Source organism: Sander lucioperca, chromosome 7 (genome assembly GCF_008315115.2).
Source record: "Sander lucioperca isolate FBNREF2018 chromosome 7, SLUC_FBN_1.2, whole genome shotgun sequence".
In the NCBI taxonomy this organism is placed as follows: domain Eukaryota; kingdom Metazoa; phylum Chordata; class Actinopteri; order Perciformes; family Percidae; genus Sander; species Sander lucioperca.
The window spans coordinates 33,417,402-33,437,048 of NC_050179.1; the positions used below are offsets into that span (position 1 = coordinate 33,417,402).

Here is a 19,647-nt window from a genome sequence, read left to right on the forward strand (position 1 = left end):
TCAACATACAGAACAAACAAATACAATTGGCTTTGTTATTCCTTGCTGTAGAGAGCTCAAGCATATCTATGTCTAGGAAGTACGCCAACATACTGTTTGATACAAAGCGAGTGGGGGGGGGGGGGGGGCTTATCATTTTCTTGGTTGCGGTTGAGCCGGCTAGCCAAATTTTCTTCTAGGGCTGTTTTTAATGATTCATCAATGAAGTGACTTGACATTAATATCATCCTCATGGGGTTACATCAGCAGGATTAAAAAGGAGGAAAGACATTAAAGTGAATTTGTACTGTAATAGAGCTGGGCAATATATTGATATTATATCGATATTGTGATATGAGACTAGATATTGTCTTAGATTTTGGGTATCGTAATATGGCATAAGTGTTGTCTTTTACTGGTTTTAAAGGCTGCATTACAGTAAAGTGATGTCATTTTCTAAACTTACCAGATTGTTGTAACTGTTCTATTATTTGCCTTTACCCACTTAGTCATTATATCCACATTACTGATGATTATGTATCAAAAAATCTCATTGTGTAAATATTTTGTGAAAACACCAATAGTCAACACTACAATATCGGTGCGGTATCGATATCGAGATATTTAGTCAAAAATATTGTGATATTTGATTTTCTCCATATTGCCCAGCCCTATATGTAATGATTTTGCGTAACTAAATGATAAACCCAGCCCTGTTCTTCAACGTATTCCTAATGTTTTGTTTTACGTTCTCCATCACTATCACACGTACAGCTGAAAGGTTTTCATTATTTTTCACGCTTTCCTCAGAGTTATGACCACAGGAAGTTTTCTTTCCACAGACTTCTGCTCCAGCCTGAAGATTACCGATCAGTCCAACCAGAAGATCGGCTGCACCATCTTCTGTCAGCTGGAGGACCATCCCAAAATCTTTCAAATAGGAGACATCATCCGCTTCCACAGAGTCAAGGTCCAGCCTGGATTACAGACTGCTTCTTTTAGGAACCATATATCGTGTTGCCAAGTTTAAGTTGTGCATGTTATTGTGTAGCTTTGGAACGCATGAATTAAAACTTCCAAAACCACCACTATTATTGTTATGAGTTGGGCTGCACGATATCAAGAAAATATGCAATAATGGTGTTGAATATTGCGATAGCCATATTACGTGCAATAGATAAACAGAAGTGTACTCAGTTCTGCCTTTCTGCTGCTTTCAGTATTCTGCTAAAACACAACAAATTTCTTGTTAAATTTAAAACTTTAGTGCGTAACTTTTTTATATTAATAAACGTCCTTTACATTCAAGCCATTGCTAAATGAGTTGCTACAAAGCTAATTAAGACTATCAGCTCCTCAGAAGATTGTGGCGTCCGGCGACTTTCCTGCGCAGAAACTCAAGTGAAGATAATGACCTCTTCTGAAGAGTCCATCATGTTTTTTTTAATCCTTCGTGTCCTCCTTGGCTACTAGCAACTGTGTGGAGGAGAGGTGGGGGCTGTGACGGAGGGCTTGTATCATGTGGACGCGCCAACAGTTTTGTTGTCATTACTTAGAATTCCTCATGGGGCGACAGAAACTACGCACTATAGCTTTAAAAGGAATGAAAGGAAATAATTTCCAACATTCTTTTTATTTACCAAATTGAACACGACAGTTACTTTTTAAAGTGCATTTTTCTATTGATATTTTCTGTCAACTAACACAAATCTCTCTTTCGCAACGTATTTATCGTGCCGGTTGATATCGCGATGACTATTATAAAAAGATGTATTGTGCAGTCTTACTTATGAGAGTATGTAATCAAGAAATACTTGTATCTACAGTACGTTAAAGAGCTCAGTGATAAAAGATCCCACGTTTCTCTACACAGACGCAGTCCTTCAATAACTCCATCACGCTCGTCACCAGCTTTGGTTTCTCTGTGCTGGTGTTTGACGGAGCGGAGGGCGGATCCATGGAGCCGCGGACCTCCAGCCGCTCCTTCCACATCGACCAGGAGGACCGTCAGACCGTGGAGGAGCTGCGATCCTGGGCCGCCAAGCAGGCTCTCGTCCCCCCTGTTCCCACAATCCCTCTGTCTGCCGTATCGCCCAAAGCTTACTTTGACCTGACTTGCCAGCTGCTGGCCAAAGCTCCCATCGACACCACCTGCACCCTGCTGAGGGTAAGAACCTTACACACATGTATTTGATTAGTTAGTTGATATTATACGATTTTTGACCCACGATTCGATACAGACCTTGTTTCTTTTTTTGGGGGGGGAGGTGTTGGAGGAGAGAGAAAAAAGGATTTTGAGAAGAAAAAAAAGTTTTTTTATTAAATAACATTTGAAAAACCTGTATAAACTGAACACCAAATAACAATATTAACTATGCAAATTTTTAACAATATACCTAAGTCAAATGAATTAACAGCCAAAGCTATAACACTTCTGTTTTCCTTGTAACAAACTACTGTTGAAAAACAAACAGAACTAAACTCTCACTTAAATGGCTACGGTTTCACAGTACTGTGCAGTGTCCGAAATTAACACTCGCCAGTCGCCAAATGTGGGGGCAGGCCGACACACAAACGCATAAACACTGGAGCACACACCAGCCACCAGCCACTACCTTCTGTTTACTGATAGCTAGTGTTTAACTCAGGCTAATTAATTAGCTAGTAAGGTGCGATTTTTGGCAGCCAGCCTTCCAAAAGAAAGCAGTTGGAAGGGGTGTGTCGCCATTCTGCCTTCTCACAGCGCACAGGTTTGTGGATCTGAGTGTTGCGCTTTCGGTTTCATATCGCATATCTTTGCAGCCCTAAGGTATTTACGGTTAACTAACTAACCAACCAGTTGAATAAACTAATCTATATCTTACTAAGATATGTGGTGCATTTTTTACAAGCTAATGAGCCAGGTTGTGTTTCTCAATATTTATTATGGGTCTTTTTTTTTTTACTGTGTGCAGCGGTGGAAGAACATGTACTCAGATCTGACGCAAATTGAACCTAGGGGTTAATAACACATGTGTACCGAGTCGACCGTTCTCTGGGACATGTTTTCATGCTAATCAAATGTGTCTCTAGCTTGAAACAAGCTACCGCAAACCGGGGGTTAGCTGCTAACGCTAGCTTTCTGGGCAGAGGGTAAATCACTATTTGATTCCACTAACAAGGCTCGAAATGGCACCACACTTCAACGGTAGCATAATGAGGGCCCCTACATGTAAACAGAAGCATTGAGAACTTTGTAAGTGTACAGACATAGATTATAAAGACAGTAGCGTTAATGTTTACATGCGGCCGCTATCTTGGATAACAGTCATGACCAGTCGAACGACGAACGCAGTGCAACCAGTAACCAGTAACATAGCTCAAACACAGCGTTCGTGTGTTGTACATATGTGTGTACACATATGTTATTAACCCCTAGGTTCAATTTGCACCAGAAAAAAATTGACTGATTCATCGACGATGACAATAAACGTTAGTTGCAGCCCTACATATTGCATGTTTGCCTTCTGTCTTCACCCGTCTCGTAGTAAATCTACGTGTTCCACATGTCTCAGTGGGAGGAGGTGTCGTGTGTTTTATCTTGGCCCTCCTGAGCCGTTTCAGCAGCCACCTCCGTTTTCAGAGCAGAGATGAGTCTAAGTGAAGGCTGGCTGCCAGTGAGGCTGATAGAGGAGATACATTTGCAACAGCATTTGGCAGCGAGCGCTGGTCTGCTGCCAGTCTGCTGCCAGTCTGCTCTCACTAGTTTCTAAAGCTGTTCTGAGGGTGCTGCCTGCTGTTACACAACAACACATTCAACCAGGAGATGATGTTCTCCAAATCACAACAGTTAATTAGAGTAAGAATAGATTTTTGTACTTTTTCCTCAAGCACCTGAGATCATTAACAAAGTTTATTCAGCATTCATTGCTCTTAACTGAATTTCTTTAGTGTACAACATCCAGCTTTGACATGATTTCAAACTGGAAGTGACTGGAAATAATTGGTGAATATGAACAGTATTTGTGTGAGATAAGAGCAGTATGACATGGATTTGTTATTGTTCCCCCAAACTGTTGCAAAAAAGTTTAAAGCTAGATTAGTCTCGCTTTGCCAGACCTTCCTCCACCACGGCATTGCAGAGGAGGAAGGTCTGGCTAGTCCACACAGCATACCGGGATGGGAGAAAAACGTGCTCTGGTTTATTGGCATTTCTTTAAACCAATCACAATCGTATTCGGCAGTGCTAAGCACCGGGAAAAGCCGTGGCGTCTCTGCAAAATAGCCTCGGGAATAGGGTTGGGTACCAAAACGAGGTGCCAATAGGGCACCGGTTCCGACAAACGGTAGTAACAAGACCGAATAAGAACAAAAATTTCGGTGCCTCATTTCAGTGTCTGACTTCTTTTTTTTCAGAAGCATCGCTGCACGGGACGCTACATTACTGTTAGCTAGTAGCTGGATTAAACACAATGGTTAAAATGCTGACAGCTTGCGTTAAGCGGTGTAAAGTGTGACTGTATTTCCCTGTAGAGGATTCCAACACCGGGATGTAACAGTCTGACTGCAGCTGCCGTTGTCAGAAAAACAACACAGACGGTGCGTTTACTTGAAACTCGCCAGCCTTGTGGTGCATTTTAAGTTATTGTAAAATACCCTTTTCCCATCTGGTGCTTGTTTTTGTCGTTTACCAGCAATTTACTGGTGAAATAAGTCATTGTTATAAGTTATTGTTATTACATTATTAATCAATCATTTAATTGTGACCATATGGCCTTAGCAATAAACAGGCCATTCTTTAATGTCGCCTACTGTCGTTTTGTGCTCCTTTTTTATATTTTATAATATATACATTATAAATATATTATATATATTTCGGTTCAGGCACAAGTTCAAGCGTAACTCTCGCCAAAATGCAACCTAGGGTCTTTTTGTGAATGTACCCGAGTCAAACTTTCGTTTAAAAGCATATTTAGGATCGCCACTTTTAAGATTTACCGTATTTTCGTTTTTCGGTCAAATGGCCTTTTGAATGGGAGAGCTAGGGACACTTTTATGCTAGCCTCAAAATAGCTATTTTTAAAACACTAAGAAGGCTCGACACAACATGAAACTTTGCTCCAAGTATCACCAGGGGCTCTACACCTTAACGAAAGCATTGAGAACATTGTTTGTGTACCCAGAGTTTACTAAAAAAGGTTTTGAACAACTCACCGTAGCTCTTGTTGTTTCCGGCCGCTACCACCTCGGCAGTCAAAATGAGTCAATATCCGAATTCTAATGAACGGACTCCATATGAGGCTCCTTTTTCAACTACGAGGTCAATATTGTTTTTCAATAACGACAAAACAAGAAATAATCTGTGCATTTCTATGGAACTAAGCTTTAGGAGCTTTCCATCTTTACTCTCCTCCGTGTTACGTTGAATTCGGAAATTGATTGTTTTTGACTGATAAAATGGCTGCAGCCGGAAACAACAAGAGCTACGGTGAGTTCCTCAAAACCTTTTTTAGTAAACTCTGTGTACACAAACAATGTTCTCAATGCTTTCGTTAAGGTGTTGAGCCCCTGGTCATACTTGGAGCAAATTTTCATGTTGTATCAAGCCTTCTTAGTGTTTTAAAAATAGCTATTTTGAGGCTAGCATAAAAGTGTCCCTAGGACTCCCATTCAAAAGGCCTTTTGACCGAAAAACGAGAATACGGTAAATCTTAAAAGTGGCGATTCTGTCCTAAATATGCTTTTAAACGGAAGTTTGACTCGGGTACATTCACAAAAAGACCCTAGGTTGCATTTTGGCGAGAGTTATGCTTTCAGGCACCGTTTAGGCACCAACACCGTTTTAAAAGTATCGTTTTAGCACCGGTATCGGAAAAAACCCAAACGATACCCAACCCTACTCGGGAAGGAACTTGTTTTGGTGGAACATGTGTATGTTGTTTTAGTCGTGCGAGAGAAAACTCTTTTTTGATTAGACAGATAGTCTAGCTAGCTGTCTGGATTTACCCTGCAGAGATCTGAGGAGCTGTTAACCATAGTCCTCACAAATCCACCGGAGTTTAGAACAGCAACACAAAGAAAGAGGAAGGTGACGGACATCCAGCCTAAATGATGAACGTTGCATATCTAGTCGTTCTGATTGGCTGCTGTTACCTAATTTAAATTGAATGTCTGATATAGACTAAAGTTAGATAAGATTTCCCTTCACTGGAACTAAGCTGTCAAAATCCTCTTTACAAACTGCGCTTTGTCTGTGGGAAATGTCATTTTCCACATTTACAGTCTGAGTGATTAATTAGATTTTGAGATATAATATTGTGGTCCAAGGAGTTGGACAGATAGATGGATAGGATTGGGCATCGAGAAATTACGATTCCAAAGGAATAGTTTTTTTTATTGGAATCGTTTGGGAAATTTGTTTTTGAATTTGATCATTGGTTCCAAATTTAACACACAAGCCCGGTAAAACTGTAAATTGAATTCAAATAAAAATGTTCTTATCTGTGGCATGTGATCCGTTTCAACTCCACCCCTCAAAGAATTGGAATCGAGAATCAATAAGAACCGGAATCGAAAGAAAGATTTGGGATTGGCTTCAGAATTGTTAAAATCGGTAGGTACCTTCAAGTTAAGTGTTACCATGATGCCCAACCCTACAGATGGATAAATGGACTGTCAACAGCAGTGTTTTTCTGGTTTACAGATTCAGAGTCTTATCGTCATGTTTTTGTGATTTATTTCCAGGTGTGGGACGGGACCAGGTGTCCTCACACTCTGCTCAACGTGATAGTTGAGCGGAACGTCACAGAGGGACCGACGTCCTTCTCTCAAGAGAGAGAGAGCCTCATCGCCAACATCCTCGTCTACGACAACCACACGGAGTTCGCCAGGCAGCTGAAGGTCAGAGCACAAACCACAAGCTGACAGTTAAAATTAGAATTATTGTGTACAATCTGTACTTTTTTTTATTTATTTTTTATGATGCATTTTGCATCAGAAAATCCCTAATTCTTCATAACAAGTCATTGACGTCATTCACCTACAATCTCTTCACTTGACTGATTTCATTAGTCAAACAACACAACACCACTCTGAAAGTGTTTGCCTGATTGACATTTTTAGTTTGCATGACACAGCAGAAACCCAAACCTCTACAGGCTGGGTTTTAGTGTGAATGTCTGACACATAAATTCAGACATGGTTAGGGTTGAGAATCATAGATATAGAACAATATCTATTTTGAGAATCGTTTTGTTATTAACAATTCTGATTCCGATTCTTTCTTTCGATTCCGGTTCTTATCGATTCTTGATTCTGATTCTTGGAGGGTTGAGTTGAAACAGGTCACATGCTTATTTCACACATTTTATTTTGATTCAATGGTGAGTTACATTTTTACCGGGCTTTTTCAACGCAAAATAAAGCCACACAACACAACAAGCGCCTGGAAGTACGGTGGCCACTACTGACAACAAAAACTTGTAAAAATTTGGAACCAATGATCGGATTAAAAGAAATGATTCCATTGGATTCGTAATTTTTTAAACGACTGGAGTTACATAAACGTTCGGAGGTTTGTTTGACCATATTGGAAGTTTGACATCTTCACAGCACTGACAGTAGTAGCTGAACAAAGCACTTTTAAATAAATGTCTGATCCTGATCTTCCCTACAATTGTCTGACTGGATCTTCATTCATTAGGTCTATGCATAGATTATTGAATGTGCTTGCATTTATCTGCGTCTGAAATGACATGGAAAACAGTAATCAGACCCTGAACAACATTTTCTTGGGGGAGAACCCCCAAACCCCCCTCAAGGCTATTTGGCAGCCACATTTAGCCATAATTTAGAGAAAGGATGATGAATACTTGATGTTTTTCCAGAAAACAAAACAAAGAATTTGTATAGGGGCCAGTAAAAATTGACTTTGGGCAAGTAGAATTTCTTTTCACTTGCCCGACTGGACAAGTGGGGAAAAAAAAAAATACGTACGTTGAACCCTGTATAGTGTTGTCACTTAGCACCTGTGGTGGCCTGGGTCCTTTAAAACAAAACGATTTAAAGGAATAGAAATAGACATACAGCTAAAAACAAGGACAACAAAGATAGTTAAACATAAAATATATATATACAGTATATATTATATAATAAAGTGTACATTACATTATTACATTATGATTGATAATTTAATCATTTTCAAAACATTCAAAACAATTAGCCTTATGTTTTATTTCTGTTTCAAAAGGCAGCTATAAATAACACATTCAAATCTAGAGTGTTCTTGTAATTTCATACATTAGCAGTGAAATTAATTAATGCATAATAATCGTGAAACCGTGATTATTTTTCAGACTATAATCGTACCAACAAAGTCTATAATCGTTGCCTCCCACTATGGCTGCAACTAATGATTATTTTAATTGTAGATTAATCTGTTGATTATTTTCATGATTAATCAATTAGTTGTTTGGTCGATAAAATGTCAGAAAATGGTGAAAAATTCCGCTCAAGGACATTTGAGGATGTCCTCAAATGTCTTGTTTTGTCCACAACTCAAAGATATTCAGTTTACTGTCACATAGCAGTGAAGAAACTAGAAGATATTCACATTTAAGAAGATGGAATCAGAGAATTTTTACTTTTTTTTTTTTTTTTTCCACTGGACTATGAAAATAGTTGGTGATTAATTTTATAGTTGACAATTAATCGATTTATCTTTGCAGCTCTAAAATAAAATATTTGTCAGCTTTGAGTATCTTAGTGAGATCTCGTATGGTGCTTTACAAATAAAATTGCCATTGCTGTTTCTAATAGGTCTTGAATCACAGCCGTAGGGGGCATGTTCTTTCTTTTTGTGTTATTCTTAATGTTAAAGCAACCAGAGTTCTTTGTCCTTTTTCTTTATCATACAATGGTGATCAGTATAGAGTGGCCTGTTAAGCCCTAGGGTGGCAGAAGTGACAGGGGAGAGCTGGCAACTCATTTGTCCTTTTCACGGTTTCTTTGCAAGGGCATACAGCCTGTAATAATCGCAAATGACTCTAATTCTAACAGGAGAAAAAACTGAATTATAGCTGTGGAAACCACACTTCCTGACCTGCTGCAGAGCTAATCCCACACCACTGCTGTTTAACTTCTTCTCTGAATATGTTTGAATATGTTGTTATGATAAAGATAAGGATATCTGAGTTTGCATTGACCTCTGAGGAACTTTCAGTTCCTTTCTGTTGTTTCTTTACTTTCTCTCATACGTTTTTATACTAGAGTTGTCTAACGGGCTGCAACACTCCTGCTGCCAGGTTTTGATTCTGAGCTTTCTCTTCCGAGGTGCTTGTAGAGGAACTTCTCTTTTGTAACCTTGACTTTAACATCACTGAAAGTTTAAAACGTCAAGCCCCTCACCATGAGTCCAAGTCTTCAAATGTCTTTCAAAAAGCCGCGAAAGATTGACATTTATGTTTGATAGGTCACTTTTTTTGGTCAGCTAATCAAATAATGGAAAAAACGTTTCACTTCAGTTTTATCAACATTAAAAAAGTGTCCACGAAAGGGAGGTAAGAAACTTTAAAATACTTTTTATTGCTTCAAATCACTGAACTGAACAAAAATACAATGGTCTTTTAGGATTGCACATCCCACGATCCCCAAACGTAGGGCAGTGTTATTTAATTTAATTTAATTTAATTAAATTTAGCTGAACTGAACACACTGTTTTGGTATGAACATTTAGATTGAAAGACACTCAGAAGTTTCCAGAGAAAGCAATGGTTCATCAGTCACAACGACAACCCCAAATCAAAAATCCACATTTTTCCTCTTACTTGCAGTGCTATTTCTCAATCTAGATTGTTTTGGTGTAAGTTGCCCAGTGTAGAAGATATCGGATGAAAAGATGTCTGCCAAAAAAATACATTTGAATCATTTTCTGAAACTTATTATCCAGACTTTTGTGTGTTGAAAACCAAACCGTTTATTGCTAGAAATCTTGAGAATCTGCCAATATGAGTCGTATTTATTAGTCATGGGTACATCTCGGCACGTCCTGGCTTACATGACGTGACTGAGGCTGATGAAAGGCAAAAAAATGTTTCTATATATCGTCCAGCCCTAGTTCACTCTCATCTAAAGTACGTGTGTCCATCTCATAAATCCCCCAAAAAGATTGATTTTCCTTCTTTTATAGCTCAGTTTTAATTTTTTGAAGTTGTTCAGAACACAGTGGGAGCTTCGTCTTCCTGTGGAGAATTCATCAGTGAGTTTACACTTTTTAATGGTGATAGAAAATGACTGTAATTGCTTTGATGTTACTCTCTAATCTTTGCTTCATTTACCAATTGTTTGCCTAAGTGAACTTCATTTCTTCACATTTATTTTCTTAATTATCGCTGTATGAAGTGATCATTTGTCAGTTGTTGTTATAGAGTTGGTTTAATGTTGAGTCTGTGAGACTGAGCGGGGTTTATTTTTCAGCTCTGCACTCACTGTCCTCGTGACGCACATCTACACTCGACCCTGGGGGCGTTTTTAAAGAGCTCTTCACAGCCAAACACAGCCGGTTCATTACACTGGATATCTTTAACCATATCTAAATGCTGTAAATACACTTCATCAACCCATTATTCAACGTAAAACAACAGTCGAGCTAATGAGTTTGAGGCTATGTGTAGAATGAGATCATCTGGAAGTCATTGGTTTGAATACAGCTCGGGGAAAAATGTCACGACTGTCTGGACCTGACGCCCCAGAGCTGGAGGAGAGTTTAGTACTGAGCAGAGCTGTACCAATTCCAAATTCTGCTGTACAATTAATTGTCTCAGAAATAATTGCGATTAACAATATAATTGTCTCTTTCAGTCAAATTTAAAAAAATATGTATTTATTTGTTACTTTTTCAAACAAATCAAGTTTTCAATGAATTCCAGGGGCCTGTTTCACAAAACCAAGATAAGGGATTAAGCCGGGATTTATCAGTTATCCTGGATGATTTAAGCCTTGACTCGGTTTCACGAAAGTGGAGGCACATAAATCACCATGGAGATTTATTCTGTGCAGCTAGCCTGCTCCTGACCAGCCTAACAGCCAGGATTTATTAATCCTGGGGCCTTTTCTGTTCACCCAGCAGTGGTTTTACCCTATTGTTATCAGCCTGGATTAAAATACAACAGGTGCATATTGCTGTTCATTTAAGTACTGTTATTATTTAAAGTTGTGACCATAATTGTTTTTAATAATTATTCATGTGACCGTCATTGTTACTGTTATATTGCTGTATGAAGACTGCTGTTCATATTGTTGTTAGAAGTTTGATGAATATATTTCTGCAGTTGTTGAGATAATTAGAAAAGCCTGATAACATTTCAGATGTGTTTTAAATGAAGTCTGTTACTAAGGGCAATACATACAATGCTGTATATTTCTATAGTTGACCACTGCACCTTGAATTATTTTAGTTGATACATTTTTTTGTATTCTTTAAGAATAAGGATCATGTTTGTTCCACTTCCATGTGCATGGTATTTGGCATTCTTAGCACACAAATTGTGTTGTCCAGTAAACTGGGACTATAATTTGAGAGGATTGTACAATTTAAAGAACATATCCTAATTGTACAATCCTCCCAAATTGTCTTAGTTCACTGGACCAGTAACTATCTAGTGATATAGGCTACTGTACATTCATGTAACAACAGGGGAGAGGACACCCCAATGGTTTTTGACCTTATGTTTTGCTGGGGGGGGGTGGGGATAACTGATGAATATACTCTGTTCCATTCATGTTTACAGTGTGCATGGACTTTATCACTTAATTATCTTAATAGTTTCTAGATTTTAGAGTCCAATTTCATCAGTGTCTTTATTTTCTATGTCCACAAGGGAGCAAGGCATATAATATGTAGAGAAGAAACTCGTCCTCTATAAAAAATAAAAAAAACACGAGAAAAAGCGTGGCAGATAATAGTGGGCCGACTGAATGATAGTCTAAAAATATACATTTATGAACTACTGCTCTTAACTGAAACCATTCAATGAGTCACTGTCATTTGCAAAAGCAAACAGTTGTACACTTTGCATTAAAAGCGAGCAGTGGAAGTTAATGACTTTGAAATGAAATTTATATTTTAGCCCATGAGAGAGAGGGAGGAACAGAGTGAAAGAGATATTTACGCATCATACTCTAGCATTGTAGAAAATTGATCTTCATGGTAAATTTCCTGAGTAACATTATCTTCTGCTTACTTTTAAGGCAAAGAGTACAACTGTTAATTTGTGCAAATGATTAGTAGCCTAATCCTTGAATGGAATGATTATGACGGTTTCAGTTCAGAGCAGTGGTCAGTTAATGTATATATTTAGTCTATTTACGCATTCTATCTGATCGTCTGCTACGCTTTCTCTCACCGTGTTTCTTTTCTTTTTATACAAATGTGTTTCACATCATCATACTTCCACAAGAAGCTGCTGCTCACTCTGTATAAAGTATGTACAATGCGGATTCTCCATTTTGGCATCAGTAAATCTGTGATCGACCTCGCGGTCTTTTGAGGAAAGCCGTGGACGCGCATCTATCTGAATTACTTCAGCCTGGCTCGACCTAGTCGCTCCTCCTCAGCCTGGCTTGGCCTTCGTGAAACGCACCAAGCCAGGATGCTCAGATTAGACTAGGTCAAGCCTCGCTTTATCAGTTATCCTGGATTTATATATTCTGCTTTTGTGAAACAGGCCCCTGGATACATCTTTCGTTATGTATCACTGTCATGTGACCCAGATAATGTAATAACACAACTTCACAGCCTATGAAGTAAACCACGCCTCTTTATTGTCATAAAACATTGTATTTCTTTCTTAAATGAACATAAAATTGAAAATGTATCTTCATCAATAAAAAGTAAAGCATTGCTTATTAACAAAAAAATAGTCAATTAAATTAGGAGTAAAAAAAATAACATCACTATCTGCAAAACTGGCAAAATAGTCGTCGCTGCTTCTTCGCTTAATTTCTTCTTTAACTGTTAAATCTCGTTTTAATCTCGCAAGATTGTGTTGGATGGATGCTCATGCACACGCATTCATTCTCTCTTGTGGGGGGAGGGGTTTAGGAGACCGTTTTGGACTTTAGCAGAAAGGGGGGAGAGACTGAGAAGTTGTTGATGTTAAAATGTTTTGGCTAAGTCCTGGATCTTCACAATCCTACCTACAGCACCTTTTAGTATTTCATGGCTCTCTAATGACCTTTAGAGAAGTCATGGAAAAGTTTTGGAATTGTGTCCATGAAAACCTGTTGGAACCCTGACTTTAGTATTACAGTTCTTTGGGACAAGAGTATTTACATGCAAGTTGTTCACACGAAGCCAAGCAGGTTGTTTATCCTTGTGTTTTTATTGCAAAAACCTAACTCTGTGCGAGGGAGAAACCTTTGTCAGAAATTGACAAATTGGTTTATCCTCAACAGACGGGAGAAACGAGAAATATAGTGAGGCAGCAGCATGAGTTTGTCATTGTTCCTCCACCTACCTTGTTCACGTCATGAAGTGAACGATCTGAGTCATCAGCACAGCATCATCAGCTGAGATCACTGTAACAAGAGAGGCAATCAGAAAGGTGAAAGACGAGCAAGAAATATGTAGGGGGCCTTAAAAATATATATATAAAACACGATACAATCACAAAGACTACCAGTCAGTTAAACTCCCCATCCTCTCATCACCTCAACTAAACTGGCTGAACTCAAACCCAAACAGCTGTTGAATGAAAAGCAAATTTTAACACTAGCAATTGTCCTATTTTGTGTCAGACTTAATTGCATTTTCCTGTGCAACAGTTATGCCAAACAATTAGCTTAAATTAAGTTTAAACAAGATAATTCATCAATTACTGTTCAATGAGAGACAAAAAATATAATTAGGAAGTTTCATGTGCAGCAGTTTTCATTTGTTCTGTCACTTCATAGATTCACTGGTGTTAATTAGGATCTGACAATAATTCATATTGATTATCTACTTTCAGTGGAATTACTTACATTACATTTTGGTTAACAGCTGCATTGCATTTAACTACCACCACACCAATGGACACCAATCCACTTGAACTACACGTATCAGCATGATTTAAATCCACCGCACAGCAGTTATTTAAAAAGAAAATACGTCACTTTTGAAACTGGTTAGCCTTTTTCCTCCTGTTATTTCCTTACAAAGTAGTATTTATTTAAAAGGCCATTTTTTTAAATGGATTCCGGCGTGGTGCTCCCTCCACATAAAACGCTACATTACATCACCTCCAAAAACTTCACGGAGAACAATGAGGCCAAAATGGCATCACCGATCTGTTTTAACCCAATATTCTCTGGTCCTAGTCTGGCTATCACCAGACTAAACTCAATCTTTTAAGATTGAACATTAGTCTGGGGAGTCTGCTCTGTATTTTGTACTGCACAAGAGGCGTGATCAACGGGCATAGTTCAAATGACTCTGTACGCAATTGGATAGTCCTTCAACCAATCAGACCAATGATCTGGGTGACGTAGCAGCGACAGTGGCGTCAACGGGTTGCTGCGCTTCGGTGGCCGCCACGTTGAATGTAAACAAGAAGCTGCTTGGTCGCTTCTCTATCGTCATCGTGCTAAACCCGCCAATAGCGCGCTAGGTGGATAAGCCAGTTTGTGATTGGTCCCCGCAGATTTGTAACGGAAACAGGATAGATAAACGTACAGGTTTCCAGCCTGAGCTGCATTACAAAATCAAATCGCCAGCAGATCGGACTGGGTTTACCCAGTCTACTTCGGTCCAGTTCAGCTAAAAACTTTTTTGCAAAACTTTTGAATGTTAGTGTGTGTGTGAACACATTTGGCTGACAGGAGGATCCACACAGTCACAAAAACCCTAATCCGAACTCCAAATGGTGAATAGGAATCAATTGAAAACACATAAGTAAGTGGCGCTCAGAATGGTGTCTCATGGGTAAAACGTCCCTTTGATTGGATTTTCTTCTGACAGGTGCCTTTTAACACCCGTCCATCAATACACCTCACACTCTGTGTGACACACACTGAGAGCTTTATCACTAAGGGAGTGTTTAAACTGGAATATTTCTCACAATTACCAGGCTCCTCTGGTGAATCATCTGTGGGATTGTATAAAATTGACTGAGGCGTTTCTGTAAGAAGGCCATTCATAGAGAAAGGAGCCCATTATGATGAAAAGAGAATCTAAGAACAAGACAGCGAGGAGGACGAGTGCCGCAGTCGGTGTAGTGTTGCTTCCTCAATAACTAAATCTCCTAGAAACCCACACACTCACACACACAGATAATAAAACATTTATTTAACTGGTACTTCTTTAAGAAAGGAAGAAACCTTCTGCAGAGTTAATCAAAACATCAAAATGTCACATTTAACTGTCAGTCTGTCACTTCTTACACCACCTTCATCAGCAGAAACCCTCATAAATCTGTATGCACGAGATGAAGAGCATGTAGTTTATAGTGCACTGCTAGTCTCTATGTACATGAACATATGTTGCCCCTCTCACGGCTTTTAAATATGTGTAGCGACGGTTGAGTTAGAGTCAGAAAAAAATCTGCCTTTCACCCAGTAAAACCAGATGAAGCAGGTTTACCTTCTACACATTTTAAGCAGATTTCGGTATCTGCATTTTTGCTAGAATCACATTCGTTATCTGCTCAATGCCTTAAGGATCCATGCCGAATTCTGTAAAGACATCCCAAAATCAATGGCCGTGCAGACTATACATGCCTAAAAATGGTACTCCTGCACATACACTCACAAAAAGTGTATTGGCTTTGCTCCCTGCAGTGTATTTTTTTTTTGTACCTTTGAACATCGGAAATGGTCTTCTTCAGCTCCAGCTGCTCAGCTCAGCTCTGACAAGTCCTATTTTGAGAAAGGACTGAAAAAAACTGATAAATATGTTGTTTATGAGCTTGGAAAACTCCAAATTAGTTTCTGTAACCTAAAGGAATACTTCATCCTGAAAATGATCATTTGTATATCAATTACTCACCACCTTAAATTCTTGAATTAAATGTGTTTTTCTTGCATGCCTCCACGGTGAACGAAGAATCCAAAAATTGAGAAAACTCTTAGTTATGTGTTAGTGCGAGAGAAAAAAAATTGAATTCAAGGTAACATGGGTTGAGTAATTGCTATACAAATCATTTTGAGGGTGAAGTATGCCTTTAATCAATGGAGAAACGTGTTCCATGTGATCTGATATGAACAGACTCGTGCTCTTCTGTGAGGAAAGTCAGTGTTGTAATGGAAACGTTCAGAATCGGTTAAAAGATCTGATAAAATGTGTTTCACAATGGAGCTATATGCTCAATGCTAACATGCTTCAAAACATACTTCAAAACCATAAACACACCACGTTACAAGCAGCACGCCGACTCGACCAAATGAAGTGCAGTCATTGTTAAAGCGTAACTCTCGCCAAAATGCAACCTAGGGTCTTTTTGTGAATGTACCCGAGTCAAACTTTAGTTTAAAACCATAATTAGGACGGAAGAGACACTTTTAAGATTTACCGTATCTTCGTTTTTCGGTCAAATGGCCTTTTGAATGGGAGTGCTAGGGGTACCTACCTTTTATTTTTAAAACACTAAGAAGGCTCGACACAACATTAAACTGCTCGAAGTATCACCAGGGGCTCTACACATGAACTCGAGCATTGAGAACATTATTTGTGTACACAGGGTTTACTAAAAAAGGTTTTGAACGACTTACTTTAGCAGTTGCTGTTGTGTCCGGGTGCTACCATCTCCGAATGCAACGTAACAGGGAGGAGAGTAAAGATGGAAAGCTCCTAAAACTTAGTTCCATATAAATGCACGGATAATTTGTTGTTTTGTCGTTAGTGAAAAACAATATTGACCTTGTAGTTGAAAAAGGAGCCTCATATAAGATTTCCTCCTATGGAGTCCGTTCATTCGCATTCGGAGATCGAGTCTTTTTGACTGGCGAGATGGTAGTGCCCGGAAACAACAACTGCTAAAGTAAGCCGTTCAAAACCTTTCTTTTTGGGCCAGAGGGCACCACGTGACAGGCCAGGAGTTGCAATCCCACCGTTTGGCCACTATGTTCAATTTGCTTCAAAGCCCGGTGCACTTCCTGGGGGCCTGGTTCAGCACTGCAGGTGATCCTTTCACATTACAGTGAGTCACTTCATTCGGTATTAATACAGAAAATATAACCTAATTAAGCTTTAAAGGTAATAGGAGCTTCATTTAGAGGGGTTTTCAGATTACAACCAGACTATTCTTGATGGGTGAATTCAGAAATAGTAAATGAGCCCTGACAGTCTCTCCGGATCTCTGGATCTTGAACTAAACTATGATTAACTCAGTTTTTCGTGTCTTGTTTACCAGCCTCAGCCAGAGTCACTCTACATTATTCACACACTCTCTCAAACTCCTCCTGTCTCTCCATCTTAGTGTCAGTTTCTACTGACTCTTCAAGTCTTCGTTGATCCATTTATCTTCCCCTCCTCTCTCTCCCCCTGCAGTCCTCCTCTCTCTGCCTCAGCAGAATCTCCAGCACAGATGTTTACCTGGTTACCTCCTCAGGCGCCTCATTTTCTCTTCCTGCTGAACCTGCACCTGTCTGCAGTCTGAATCCTCATCCCTCCACCTCACTCAGGAGTGGAAAAAAATGCAACTGTCTGTCGTTTCTGCTAAACAGATTCTAAACACCAGTGTTAGAGTTAATGTGGGCGTTCAGGAATTTCAATGAATATGCTTTACACCGAGGCCTTTATAGGCTGCAGGTCAGGCTTGAGTAAAAATGAATTTGTAGTTTAGTATTTTGGTCTCTTACAGAACACAATGTATGCATATAGTTCCCATACTGTTGCCAAGCATAAAATAAATCTGATGAATTAAAAAAACAGAACGTAACACTTATAGCCATGCTATTTCGATGGGCAACCGCTCTGGTCCAGACTGAAATATTTCAACAACTGTTGGAGGGATGGGCACAACATTTTGTTAAGACATTCGTGGCTAATGGCGGAGGAATCTTAATGACTTTGATGATACCCTGACTTTTCCTTTTATGGCCACCACGAGGTTGACATTTTTAAAGGATATCCATTTTAACCATTTTTTCTAGGAAATATGTCCAACAGATCCTTGAAAATATGGACAATGATTTCCATTAAAATTAAGTTTTGTCCCATTTTAACAGCCAGATGTCTTTCTGGGCTTTGCTGTAATCAAATTTAGGAAAAAAAGGGAAAACAAAATCTACAGCCGTTGATCTATGAAATTAATTTCACTTTAATTCCTCTCGATTAAATCCAATATGTTCGATTTGCATTTGAAGAGGCATGCTGGCTCGGTGCTCTTGTTTCCTGGCCGACATTTTCTCTTTCATAGAATCATCACTGCTGTTTTTACAGAGCAGTGTATTTCTTTTAACTGCAATGCAAGAAATCCTGGTCAAGTTTGATGATTTGGAATCAGAAACTAGCATGTAATGCAGTCTTGTTTTGATCCCTCCACAATGGAGGTCGGACAGAAGCGGTACGTTAATGTCATTTGGTTTATCCCACACTAAATCACTTTCACATTCACACAGGCTACCGTCATCTGTTAAAGAGGGCCAACCGTGATTAATCCAAACATCTCTCCTTTCACTGTCAGTGTAATGGCATTCACGTTCAACTCTGCCAATGTAGCAATTGCGGCGTCCCTTCATAGCACAACACATGAATCAGCCTCCGGATTATTCTATAATCTCCATTATTAGACAGGCAAAACTTGGTTTTCATCCAAATAAGAAAGAAAAATGTGACCAACTACAATGTGAAGATCCTCAGCCAAGGGCTTGAATATATAAAAAGTGTTAATGCTAAAGTTGTACTGTGGATATCAACCATGTGTTTTTTTACTCTGTACTTGATGTACTGATTGAAGTCTGCAAACACTTGTTCCAGAAGGAGGGACATTTGTATTCAGCCATTGTATTTTATAACGGCTTCTTTTGTTTTCTTTAATGGCCACATCCTGAAATATTGTGGAGAACGTTTGAGCCGTTGATTGCTGTGTTCACGTTGTCATCGTGTTCTCCTCATTCTGCGTTCAGCTCCGACAGCTTCCGCTCATTATGTCATTTTTAGCACTCACGGTCGACCGAGTGCACATTTCCATGTCATTGAATGTTTTTTGGGGGTCGCGCACTAATGCATCGCGCTCTTTACTCCCACACTGTTCTCTGTTTAGTGAGCACAGTTCTGAGGAAAATGACTTTGTCGGCCCGCGGGCACAAATCGCCTCCAACAACCACAGACCGCAACGGAAATGCCGCTTCTTCTCTTGGCGCTTGAGAAGTCAGCAGAGCATCGCTCAGACAACCGAGAGTTCAGATCCACATTCACACTGACACTTCATTACACAGCTCTTGTCTGTATGGAGATTTGTCTCATGTACAGATCATTTATTTAGATATTACAGCTTTGGACAGATGTATCTCTGTGTGAGTGGGTTTAATGGCTACTCTAGGGAGCAGAATTTTAAGGAAGCTTTTATTTTCCTTTTGTCAGATTGTCTTTACGTCTTTTGGCTCAATATCAACCTTTTGATCAGGTAAACTTTGATGGATTTAAATTGTGTTGTTAAAGGGTTTTTTGAATGTTGTGAGGGATGGGACTTCCCGTTATTCATGAAGATATAT

At 39.2% G+C, this 19,647-nt stretch overlaps 1 protein-coding gene across 1 annotated transcript in view; it reads left to right on the plus strand.

Moving 5' to 3' along the window:
* pot1 (protection of telomeres 1 homolog) overlaps nucleotides 1-19,647 on the plus strand; it is a 78,094-nt gene that overhangs the window by 38,121 nt on the left and 20,326 nt on the right. The window contains exons 8-10 of the mRNA XM_031279734.2: nucleotides 822-949; nucleotides 1,853-2,146; nucleotides 6,703-6,858. Of these exons, the coding sequence (XP_031135594.1) occupies nucleotides 822-949; nucleotides 1,853-2,146; nucleotides 6,703-6,858 (578 nt within the window). The remainder of the gene's footprint in view (nucleotides 1-821; nucleotides 950-1,852; nucleotides 2,147-6,702; nucleotides 6,859-19,647) is intronic.